A 12,708-nucleotide genomic window follows, 5' to 3' on the forward strand; every position below is an offset into this window, starting at 1 on the left:
ATGTAATGGACAGACACTTTTTTTGTTGTTGTTGTTGTAATTAAGGGATCAGTTACCAGTGTCTCTACACAAATGGAAATATAGCATGGTAATGCTCTTCCGTTCCAAAACAGATGGGTATGACTTTATTTCTCATTATATTTTTTATGGTTATTTACATTCATTCAAACTTGAAACAACATATGAAGCGTCTGGTTAGAGAGGTAGCAGCCTATCATGTCTGTGTGAGCATCTGATAATTTGTCCATCTGTTCTTCTTCTGCCTTCATCAACTGTTTATCCAGTCAAACTTGACAGGTGTATTGCTGTTAACTTTGAGGTATTCTGGTCATTTCACATATGTTAAAGTTGACGTCTGTACCCACTGATTCCCCCAGAGTGAGTGCTGCTTAACTGGCACAAATAAGTGCCAAACCCTTACCATACTCGTTTTTCTTCTTGGCAGCCTGCTGCTGCAGCTTCTGTCCGTTTTTTCTCTTTCTTTTCCTAGATAAAACTATTTTTTCTATTATGCAATTGCGAAACAGTTATGTTTTGTGATGTAAAGTCAAGTTTTACAAGTTTTGGTTGGTTGGTTTTTCTTTGCATTACACTTTCGGCAATGAAGAATGTTCAGCTTCGCTTACAGTTCCACTGCCTAGAGACAGGCCAGTAATCCTTGGAGCGGGTACAAAGGGAACTATGTGTTTTCAGAGGTTTAGCAAGGTTTAGCAATCATCATGGGGGAATGTGAGGTGTTTGGATTATAATATAGATGACCTCTGACACTCACCAGCACCAGTGTTGGGAAAGTTACTTTAAATTAGTAACTTAGTTACATTACTAGTTACTTCTATCAAAAGTAACTCAGTTACTTCAAGTTACTCGTTACTTTCAAAGTAACTAGTTACTGGGGAAAGTAACTTTGGTTTTACTCACAATTCTCTTGTTAATGTGTTTCTTCCATAACTTTGCCAGTCTTCTAGCTTGCTTACTTGCCACAGTGCACTGTGCCACCTACCAATAGAAAGGAAAAGATAATGTGCACATTTCCACGAGAGAAATCCCACGCCTGGACCGTCATTGACTGCTGCCATGATTCTAGCCTACGTCACAGCGTCATGTGCGCCTTTTACATCCAACACAAAAACCGCAGTCGTGGTGCTTTCGATTGTACTCAGAACTCGGAAATTCTGCCTTCTGAATAGTAAGATGTAGGAAACAGACGACTGCAGATGAGCTGCATACAGGGCTGGACTGGGACAAAAAAAAATCATTTATTCGTAAATCAGGGTGGAAAATAAGTATTTGGTCAATAACAAAAATACAACTCAATACTTTGTAACATAACCTTTGTTGGCAATAACAGAGGTCAAACGTTTACTATTCAATTCAATTCAATTTTATTTATATAGCGCCAAATCACAACAAAAGTCGCCTCAAGGCGCTTCATAGATACAGAGAAAAACCCAACAATCATATGACCCCCTATGAGCAAGCACTTTGGCGACAGTGGGAAGGAAAAACTCCCTTTTAACAGGAAGAAACCTCCGGCAGAACCAGGCTCAGGGAGGGGCGGCCATCTGCTGCGACCGGTTGGGGTGAGAGAAGGAAGACAGGATAAAGACATGCTGTGGAAGAGAGACAGAGGTTAATAACAGATATGATTCAATGCAGAGAGGTCTATTAATACATACACTGTAAAAAAAAATCTGTCAAATTTACGGTAAAATACCGGCAGCTGTGGTTGCCAGGAATATACCGTGTAAAAAATGTGGAATCTGTAAAAGACAATACGGTATACTGGTTTTGTAACCCTAATTTTTAAGGTAGACAACGTATTATTTTACCAAAATCATGATAGAAAAAAAACAAATATATTTGTCAATTATACAGCAATTTAATGTAAAAAATGCAACTTTCCATAGCTTTTTACGGATATTTGCAGTAAAAAAAAAAGTTATAATATAATAATATTTACAGTAATTTGTTGTTAATTTAACAGTAATAGGATAGACCCTATTATTGTAAATAACTGTAAAAATAACAGAAATATGTTAAACCTTATTAAAACCTTTGACAGTAAAAAACACAGTGAAATTGTATAACAAATTACAGCATTTTATTTTGACCAGATACATTTTACGGTAAATTCCTGGCAACCACAGCTGCCGGTATTTTACCGCTAAAAATACAGTACAATATGAGGAACATAAATGGTTTACCGTACATTTTACATTTGCAACCGCTAAATATAGAAAAATCTAAAGATGCTCATATACAACCAAGGTAGAGAATATTACTGATAAACAATGAGAAAATTTGACATACCATTTGAAAACAGACTAAACATATCATTTTCTCTATTCCTACAAAACAGCATAGATCTTGAGAATACAGCATGTGTCCATATATATGGCTGGTAATCCATGGAGGAATGAATAAACATGAAACAAAATATTACCTGCCCCTGACCTATCAACAGTAATGAGTCACTGGGTCCTGCCTTGGTGAAGGAAAGGACTCGGTGGAGTTTCTAATGCGCATGGTGTTGAAGATACAAGCTCTGCAGGAGTACTTCAATGTCCATCAGGAGTTCACTTTGGAGTGGCAGGATCCCCTCTGCAGCAAAAAAAATGGACAAAGTTTGATCAGTGCTTCAGCAAAATGCACAGAAATGAACAAAACGTGCTGCCAAAAACAGATCTAATGATAAATGATTTCTTAAGTGTAAAATATACAGTTCTTAAAGGATAGCTATTGTCAAAATGCAACCTGGGCTGTTTTTTTTGTTGTTTTTTTTTACTGTAAACGAGACAAACATATATCTAAAAGCATAATTACGACAAACGAGCCGTTTTTGAGATTGACCGTGATTTACATTTTATAGCGTATGAAACTGCTCACCTGGACATGAACCTGAGCTCGGCTGATTAAGATTAGTGTCTCCTGTCCATCTTTCTTTAGCAAAACTTGAATAATACCACTGCTTACCTCTCATTGAATCTTTGGGTGCAGACTTAATTGAAGAGCCTCGTATAAACAGGCAGGGTGTGATGTTTAGGGAAACCAAAGAATACAGCCGCCATCATTTCTGCCAGAAGACTCATGGGGTGCAACGAAGCTTTCATTGTGGACTGGCTAGATACCTTCTGCATTCAGAAAGAAAACAAGAAGGGCATACACCATAAACAATAATAACTGACAAAAATAATGAGACAAGAAATTAAAGTAACAAAATAAGTGCAAATCAAGTTTCCCTGTGTTGCAGTGTAGCTGAATGTTTTTCAACAATTTGATTTACGGTAAAACACATACCAAATATTTCCAGTAGGGCTGGGCAAAACGATTATTTTCCTAATCGATGAATCTAGCGATTAATTTTTCGATGCATCGATTAATCTAACGATTCATTTTTCAATCCGATTCGATTTCGATTCGATTTGATTAACGATTTTTTCCCCATTATTTGACTTGTATAACAATTTCACATTTATTAATTTATGTATATAAATGAAAAACACAAATCTATTCATTTGAAGACCTTTTAATAAAAAATAAAAAAATTGCAAAATAAAGTTGTAGAGGTCGTACAATCAATACAATAGAGATAGCATTTAACAAGAAATGAAATGTGCAAACATATATAAAATTAAGGAAAAGTTAACAAAACATTTCAAATAAATAGCAACAATGGTGTCTTTAAACAAACAAAATGTAATATTCACTTTGCTTTCTGCCAAAAAGTGCTCTTCCTTCACAAAACAAAATCCACAATAACATTGTACTACAATCTTCTGTTTTTAACAAAAAATTAAATGTTTTGCAAAACAAATATAACAAAGGAAATCATAGCAAAAAATTAATAATATACAAACAGCAGCAATGGCGTCTTTGAACAAATAATGAAATGACAAGTTTCCCCTAAGTAGGACTCTGTGACCAGACTTGTCCAAGCATCAGTGGTAAGGGAGATTTTGGATGTGGCTTTTTTTAGTTCATTCCTTAGTTTCTCCACTGAAGTTTCATACTTTCTCTCCATCATGCTTGTAAAATGACGCCTAGACGGCAGAGTGTAACCTGGTTGGAAAGTGGTCAGCATTTCTTTGAATCCCTCACCCACAGCAAGTGGTCTCTTGTCTTTTAAAATCATAGATAAGACGCTCTCAGTAAGTACAGCCACCTCCTGGGGGGTGCATGGTGTACTTCTTCTCTGACAGTAGTCCTCCAGACTTTTCTGTTTATTCCTGAAATCATAAATCACACACAGCACACAGATGAATTCGAATAATTACAAAATAATTATATGGAAAGCATAATATCAAAATAATTTGATAAGGATCTGGTTGAGCTAGATAGATAGATACACACACACTGTTATGCCATGTGCTTTCATAGCATAACAGTAAGAGGTTAATAATAATCCCCAATGTTGAACATATGATATGCAGTAATCATGATGGCTGGAAAAGATAATGTTTAAACAGCCATAGCTGATGGCACCTTTACTGGTGCACTGCTTTCTAGTCATTAGATGGCATAACTTTGACTTATAAGATCAAGCTGGAGAAGCATTATGTATTAAAACAGCATTCAAATAGGATTAAACACATTAAATTTGACAAATCAAGAGTTCATTGTCATTTTGCTTTTGCAAGCACTTTAACAATGTTGTAACAGTGTCCACGACGGCTACGTTTAGCAGGTGGTGCATTATCCTTGTTAACATTTCTCCTGCGGCCAATTCGCTGTCTCACATTTTTGTCTTTCGCCGATTCTGATAATCAGCCTGCGTGCATTCAGACTCATTTTGCCAGCATGGGCCACAAAAAAAAAAACAATAACAACAGCAGCTGCTATATGTTACTGCTCAGCAGCTTAAATGAGTTTTGCATTTACGGAGGTTGGGTGTTTATCTGTGTCTATGAGTGAGTGTACGTCTACGTGGGGGGGGGGGGGGGGGGGGGGCGGTCTGGATGAATTAACGGGTAAAAACTAGCGTTAGTAAAAAAGTTGAAAACTTACGGTGGTTTGTCCTTTGCAGAAGCTGCTCCTGGATGCCGTCGTTTGAGGTGCTGGTGCATAGCCGTCGTGCTTTTATGATAGGCCATTTCCACCTCACAAAGCCGGCAAACGACTGAATCACTTCCTTTTCTGTTAAAATATCCCCATACTGTAGAACTGCGTGTTCGGGTGGAGTGATTTAAGTTGACTGCAACTGCCTCACTCATGATTCCGCTACTCGCTGCCGCCATGTCTTTTTTTGAAAGTGACGACGCATCGACGCAGATTTTTTTACGTCGACGTATTTTTTGCGTCGACGTAATCGATTACGTCGACGCGTTGTCCCAGCCCTAATTTCCAGCCAAGGTTTGTTTCAATCTTCAGCATGTTTTTCCTGCCATTGTCTTGAAACTGTTTCATTGGTCCCTCTCATTTGATGCCGTTTACAAAAACAAAACAGCAATATTGTAAAGGGGAAAAGGAAAATTAATTTAATGGGAAAAAAAAAAAAGATTATGACCTGAAATCTCACCATTTCCTGAGAGTCACAGGTCCTTTGAGTATCCTTATGGTTTCTGCTCAAATTCAGTGTCTGAAAAGGGCAGGAACAAAACAAACCTTTTTAATCATAATAAAGACAAAATAAGATTTAGAGACAGACGACAAAGAAATGTGTAAAATATCTTCTTGAATCTGTTTACTTTACTAACCTTGAAAGAGACTCTTGGGTCTTAGCTGTGCCACCACCCTTAAACCTTAAAACAGATGGAGACGATATGCTGGCCTGGCTTGAAATTTCCATATTTGGTGCTGTAAAACAATATCACAAACAATAGATTAATTGTACTTTTTGGACCTTGGCCAAAGCATAATCGAAAAAACAGAAAGCCCTTCATGGCTATTGTGCAATGAAATCATAATACTTACTGGTTTGTTTCTCAGATGTCTCCACTCCTAATGATTGTAGTGCCTCCAGTACAATTTCAAGGATTGAGGCAGACAGGTCCGGCAGCACCTTAGTAATGGAACTCCTTATGATGTCCCCCATTTCCAAGATGTCTGATAAAAGAATGTGAATAAAGGTCAATTTACACCAAGTGGTACCTTTGGTCTTAAAATATGAAGCTGATCTTGCTTGATACTACACTTTTATACAGTGTTTCGTAAGTACCAAACTAACAGCACCATTATTGTGACAGCACACTGTGTTTCAATGGAACCATTTGGTACCCATACTTCATGTAAGATGTTAATGGATAGAAATCAATTAAGTCAGTGGGTTTTGACCAAAAAAATCATTTTATTTAAAACAGCTTACTATCACTTATGTCACACAGAACATCAGCAGGAGGCTCAGTAGAGGGCTCTTCTGATTTCTGCCACAGATCAGACTCTAGCAGACATCTCAAAGTCTCTCTTAAAGGCACATAATAGGCAAACCTATCTTTTCTGTTTTCATCTCTCCCTAAAAATATTTTCTTTGGTTCCGCATAGTTGAAGGCTTTTTTAAAGATCTGAGCTCTGGAGTGCACTGTCCTCAATGGCCCGGTATGACATGCAGAAAAAAGATCATAGCTTTTGACAGACTCGCAGACTTTATTGATGTCCTCCTCTGATAATGATGTGTCATCTTTTAACAGTGATGCAAGTTTACCCAAACTGTATGTCTGTCCCAACTCATGCATGTTCTGCATTTCCTCTACAATGTTCTGTATGGTTGAAGCAGGCAGTAGAAACTGACCCTGCAATTTTAAGTAGAATAGTGAAACGTTTCTCAGAAAAAGATCACAGAATTCAGGGGGCATTTCCATGTTATCTTCATCTGTAATAGACTGTGCAGCAGGCTCGGAAATCAAGGGTACAAAGTCATCTGATGTGGTTGGAACAGATGATGATTGACATGCAGACTGTCTATATAAATCACCAATGCTGCTGTCTGAAAACTCTGTGTTTACGTGACATGTGAGCAGCAAAAGATGATTTAACTCTAAAGGTATTTGTGCATCCTCTTACTGGACAAGTGACCACGTGTCCTTCCACAATATGGCTCTTCAGATGAGCTATTAACTCTTTAGAGTTCTGACACTGACGTTCACACATCGCCATTGCACATGTAAACGAAGAAACCACCACCACACCAGTGACATGGGTGGGGGCAGAGTGTCTTCGGTAAAAATGAGCCTTAAACGCGCCATACCTGGTGTATGTCTGCTTGCAGCCTGCTTCAATACACCGAAAGAAACAACGTGGCTCATTCCGATGCAGTTTACAATGAAGCACGCAGCCCCTTGATGACTGAACTACCTTACCACAGAAATTACACGTTAACATAACTCCATGTACTTTGGTAATTCCTCCCTAGCGAATTAAGCACGCCATATACAGAAACTAATCCAGAGCAATGCTTCCCTCGCAACAGTAATGCTAACTCAACTCACAAATGCTAACTAAATTCACAACCTCACTCATAAAAAACGAACTGCTAAAATTATCTATAAACGCTGGGCTGGTGGATTTTTATAACAGAGATAACTTGAAGTTGCATGTACTCACCTCACCTCGAACTAATTGTAAGCTGCCAGGATGTCTACAAATTCCGAAGATGCTGTGGTCCAAGCAGCAATAAATGGCGCTAATATACGAGTTCAAAACTGTGTCCGTTAGCGAAGCCAACTTGAGTCTCCTGCATGAAAAAAAGGGCGGTTGGCACACAGCTCAGCAGCGCGCCACGCTATTGGTCATTTTCAGGTGACGTCATCCCACAATGTAACGTCGCTCTTTGTTTCTTTAGGAGGTTCGAATTTGATCAGAAGTCACGTCTGCAGACCGCTGCAGCCACGTCTTGCCTTGCTTCCCCCTTTTTTGGTGAAATGGTTCGCTCATACTGCACAATGTTGCTACCAGATTTTTTTTCTCTGCAATTCGAACGTAAAACGTCTGTACACACAGTTTACCAGCAGTTTAGCTACCAATCAACAGCGATCACACAAATTCAAAATTTAAGGCCGACCCACTTAAGGTGGTCTGATAATATGGCGTGAAACACAACAACATAAAGTTGTTTTAAAATAATGATTAAAAAAGATTATTGAAATCAATTTTATTCACAACCATAAACTTTATTTTTAACATCTTCTTTTGCTGTTGATTTTTTTATCAGAAGGTTAACAATGATATACTGCAGGCCTAACTTTTAATCTGTATATCAGTATCTGAATTTAAAAAAAAATAAAAATACTATCAGTTTTATTGTCTTTCACTGCTGATATTTGCTTTTTTTTAATGGTATGTACTGGTTGTATTATTACGGTGGACCCTATTTTTTAACATCTTGTTTCTGTAAAAATGAATGTTTTTGTTTGCTTAAAAATCTACAGCTTTATACTGTGAATTCCAATGTGCACAACCCCAAAAGATGTAGTTTTACTCAAATAATACCGTAAAATCTAAGTTTTTCAGACATTTTCAACATTACAATATGTAATTGTAAAATGTATGTATATTTATTTGTTTTCACAGAAAATATTTATAATTTCAACATTTTATTACAGTAAAAAACAAAGTTTTATCCAGTCTCACAATTAACGGTTATTCAATCTATTTAATACAGTAAAAGGAAGTTTTTGGTTTTATGCTCCATTACCGTTGGAATTTGACGGTGTTTTGCTGTATATTTTACTGACTTTTTTTACAGTGTAGTGAGTGAGAAAGGTGACTGGAAAGGAAAAACTCAATGCATCATGGGAATCCCCCGGCAGCCTACATCTATTGCAGCATAACAAAGGGAGGATTCAGGGTCACCTGGTCCAGCCCTAACTATATGCTTTAGAAAAAAGGAAAGTTTTAAGCCTAATCTTAAAAGTAGAGATAGTGTCTGTCTCCCGAATCCAAACTGGAAGCTGGTTCCACAGAAGAGGGGCCTGAAAACTGAAGGCTCTCCCTCCCATTCTACTTTTAAATACTCTAGGAACAACAAGTAGGCCTGCAGAGCGAGAGCGGAGCGCTCTAATAGGGTGATATGGTACTACAAGGTCATTAAGATAAGATGGGGCCTGATTATTTAAGACCTTGTATGTGAGGAGCAGGATTTTGAATTCAATTCTGGATTTAACAGGAAGCCAATGAAGGGAAGCCAAAACAGGAGAAATATGCTCTCTCTTTCTAGTCCCTGTCAGGACTCTTGCTGCAGCATTTTGGATTAGCTGAAGGCTTTTCAGTGAGTTTTTTGGACATCCTGATAATAATGAATTACAGTAGTCCAGCCTGGAAGTAATAAATGCATGAACTAGTTTTTCAGCGTCACTCTGAGACAGGATATTTCTAATTTTAGAGATGTTGCGCAAATGGAAGAAAGCAGTCTTACATATTTGTTTAATATGTGCGTTGAAGGACATGTCCTGGTCAAAAATGACTCCAAGGTTCCTCACCGCGTTACTGGAGGCCAAGGTAATGCCATCCAGAGTAAGAATCTGATTAGATACCATATTTCTAAGATTTTCAGGGCCGAGTACAATAACCTCAGTTTTATCTGAATTAAGAAGCAGAAAGTTAGCGGCCATCCAGGTCTTTATGTCTTTAAGACATTCCTGCAGTTTAACTAATTGGTGTGTGTTATCTGGCTTCATGGACAGATAGAGCTGGGTGTCATCTGCATAGCAGTGAAAATGTATGCTATGTCTTCTAATGATGCTGCCTAAGGGAAGCATGTATAATGTAAACAGAATTGGTCCTAGCACTGAACCCTGTGGAACTCCATAATTAACCTCAGTGTGTGAAGAGGACTCTCCATTTACATGCACGAATTGGAGTCTATTAGATAGATATGATACAAACCACTGCAGTGCAGTACCTGTAATACCTACAGCATGTTCTAATCGCTCTAATAGGATATTATGATCAACAGTATCGAACGCTGCACTGAGGTCTAGCAGGACAAGCACAGAGATGAGTCCACTGTCAGAGGCCATAAGAAGATCATTTGTAACCTTCACTAAAGCTGTTTCTGTGCTGTGCTGAGCTCTGAAACCTGACTGAAACTCTTCAAATAAACCATTCCTCTGCAGATGATCTGTTAGCTGTTTGACAACTACTCTTTCACTATACTATACTACTATAGGTCTGTGGCATGAATAAGGCACGGCGGGACCACGGAGCGACGTTCTGAGCCAACTTTATTTGATTCACATCACACCACACCACCACCAACCCCTAAGTCCCCGTGTTTTAACACGGCGGGCATGATTGCGGATGCCGTGCAGGTGCGTCCGCACGGCCCCGCAGACCACGCCCCACCACATACCCCCATCGCCCGATTGAGGCCGGGGAGCAATCTGGCCGAACCTACTCCCCCCCCCCGCGAACTGGGGCGAGACTCGGCCCCTACACATCGGCGCCCCAGCCCCTGACCAAGCGACGGGGAAGCGTCCGTTCTGGTGGCCGCCCGCGCATCCAGCGGCAACGGCGAAGCTGGTCCGGAGGTCGGCCGCGTAGCAAGCGGACACGGCCCCACAGGCATGGCCGTGCGCTCCTGCACACAGGCGGCTGGGCAGACGTCAGGCGCGCAGAATCGACTGGTGGCAGCGAGGCTGGACTAGCCAGCCCGCCGATCCCCGGCCTAGCGGGGCTGTCCCGCTCCTCTGCCTCCAACTCCGGCTGCACAGGCTGCCCTGGAGCAGGGACCTCCGTCTCCCCGCACAGCTGCTCCGCCACCGCCTCCGCCACTCCCGTTTGGAGCGGCTCCCCGCACTGCGCCTCCGCCCCCAGCAGGCACGGCCCCTCACCCCCCTCTGGGTGGAGCGACTCCTCTGCCTCCGGCAGGTGTAGACCCTCGCCCGCCTCGTCCTCGGCCTCCGATTGGAGCGGCTCCTCCACCGCTCCCGGCAGGAGCAGCCCTTCACCCGGCTGCTCCTCCTCCTCCGGCAGGCTCGGACCCCCGCGTGGCTCGTCCACCACCTCCGGCTGCTGAGGTGACCCACACGGCTCCTCCACCGCTTCACTGTCCTCGGGACACACTTGTGGGGGTGGCGCCCAGGCCCAGAGCAGCGCTGCCAGCTCTGCCATCTTCCCCAGGTGGCGTTCGCTCTCCTTCCGCAGCTCTTCCTGTTGGCGACGCACCTCCGCCGCCTGCTTCCGCTGGGTGGCCGCTATTTCGGCCACCCTCTCGGCCAGCTCCTTCCTTTCCTGGCTCTGGTAGGTACCTGCCATGCCGCCTCCCGGGTTTCGGCACCAATGTGGCATGAATAAGGCACGGCGGGACCACGGAGCGACGTTCTGAGCCAACTTTATTTGATTCACATCACACCACACCACCACCAACCCCTAAGTCCCCGTGTTTTAACACGGCGGGCGTGATTGCGGATGCCGTGCAGGTGCGTCCGCACGGCCCCGCAGACCACGCCCCACCACAAGGTCTTTACCAGGTTCGCACACACAGTAGCTGGTATTTTGGCCCATTCCTCCATGCAGATCTTCTCGAGAGCAGTGATGTTTTGGGGCTGTCGCCGAGCAACACGGACTTTCAACTCCCGCCACAGATTTTCTATGGGGTTGAGGTCTGGAGACTGGCTAGGCCACTCCAGGACTTTCAAATGCTTCTTACTGAGCCACTCCTTTGTTGCCCGGGCGGTGTGTTTTGGATCATTGTCATGTTGGAAGACCCAGCCTCGTTTCATCTTCAAAGTTCACACTGATGGAAGGAGGTTTTGGCCCAAAATCTCACGATACATGGCCCCATTCGTTCTGTCCTTAACACGGATCAGTCGTCCTGTCCCCTTGGCAGAAAAACAGCCCCATAGCATGATGTTTCCACCCCCATGCTTCACAGTAGGTATGGTGTTCTTGGGATGCAACTCAGTATTCTTCTTCCTCCAAACACGACGAGTTGAGTTCATACCAAAAAGTTCTACTTTGGTTTCATCTGACCACATGACATTCTCCCAATCCTCTGCTGTATCATCCATGTGCTCTCTGGCAAACTTCAGACGGGCCTGGACATGCACTGGCTTCAGCAGCGGAACACGTCTGGCACTGCGGGATTTGATTCCTTGCCGTTGTAGTGCGTTACTGATGGTGACCTTTGTTACTTTGGTCCCAGCTCTCTGCAGGTCATTCACCAGGTCCCCCCGTGTGGTTCTGGGATCTTTGCTCACCGTTCTCATGATCATTTTGACCTCACGGGATGAGATCTTGCGTGGAGCCCCAGATCGAGGGAGATTATCAGTGGTCTTGTATGTCTTCCATTTTCTGATGATTGCTCCCACAGTTGATTTTTTCACACCAAGCTGCTTGCCTATTGTAGATTCACTCTTCCCAGTCTGGTGCAGGTCTACAATACTTTTCCTGGTGTCCTTCGAAAGCTCTTTGGTCTTGGCCATGGCGGAGTTTGGAGTCTGACTGTTTGAGGCTGTGGACAGGTGTCTTTTATACAGATGATGAGTTCAAACAGGTGCCATTCATACAGGTAACGAGTGGGGGACAGAAAAGCTTCTTACAGAAGATGTTACAGGTCTGTGAGAGCCAGAGATTTTCCTTGTTTGAGGTGACCAAATACTTATTTTCCACCCTAATTTACGAATAAATTCTTTACAAATCCTACCATGTGGATTCATGGATTTTTTTTTCACATTCTGTCTCTCACAGTTGAAGTGTACCTCTGGTGCAACTTACTGACCTCTGTCGTCATTTTAAGTGGGGGAACTTGCACAATCGGTGGCTGACTAAATACTT

At 42.0% G+C, this 12,708-nt stretch overlaps 1 protein-coding gene and 2 long non-coding RNA genes across 4 annotated transcripts in view; all 3 read right to left on the reverse strand.

Annotated features, from left to right (window-relative positions):
• Positions 1–1,367: 1,367 nt before the first annotated feature.
• LOC309716919 (uncharacterized protein) overlaps positions 1,368–12,708 on the reverse strand; it is a 244,022-nt gene continuing 232,681 nt past the window's right edge. Inside the window, exon 2 of the mRNA XM_082551069.1 lies at positions 1,368–1,610. Within this exon, the coding sequence (XP_082407195.1) occupies positions 1,545–1,610 (66 nt within the window). The 3' untranslated portion in view covers positions 1,368–1,544. The remainder of the gene's footprint in view (positions 1,611–12,708) is intronic.
• On the reverse strand, positions 1,953–3,309 carry LOC309716826. The gene is made up of 3 exons (XR_014279524.1): positions 3,298–3,309; positions 2,974–3,131; positions 1,953–2,601 (listed from the first exon to the last, which is right to left on the reverse strand). It is a non-coding gene; the product is annotated as an uncharacterized lncRNA (long non-coding RNA).
• Positions 5,342–8,034, reverse strand: LOC309718164. Of its 2 annotated transcripts, XR_014279895.1 has the most exons (5): positions 7,537–8,034; positions 5,911–6,042; positions 5,694–5,793; positions 5,516–5,575; positions 5,364–5,411 (listed from the first exon to the last, which is right to left on the reverse strand). It is a non-coding gene; the product is annotated as an uncharacterized lncRNA (long non-coding RNA). The 2 variants fall into 2 exon arrangements; XR_014279894.1 differs by having other exon boundaries at positions 5,342–5,575; positions 7,537–8,020.

This window comes from Aulonocara stuartgranti (genome assembly GCF_965226115.1).
Source record: "Aulonocara stuartgranti genome assembly, chromosome: 11".
NCBI classification, from domain to species: Eukaryota; Metazoa; Chordata; class Actinopteri; order Cichliformes; family Cichlidae; genus Aulonocara; species Aulonocara stuartgranti.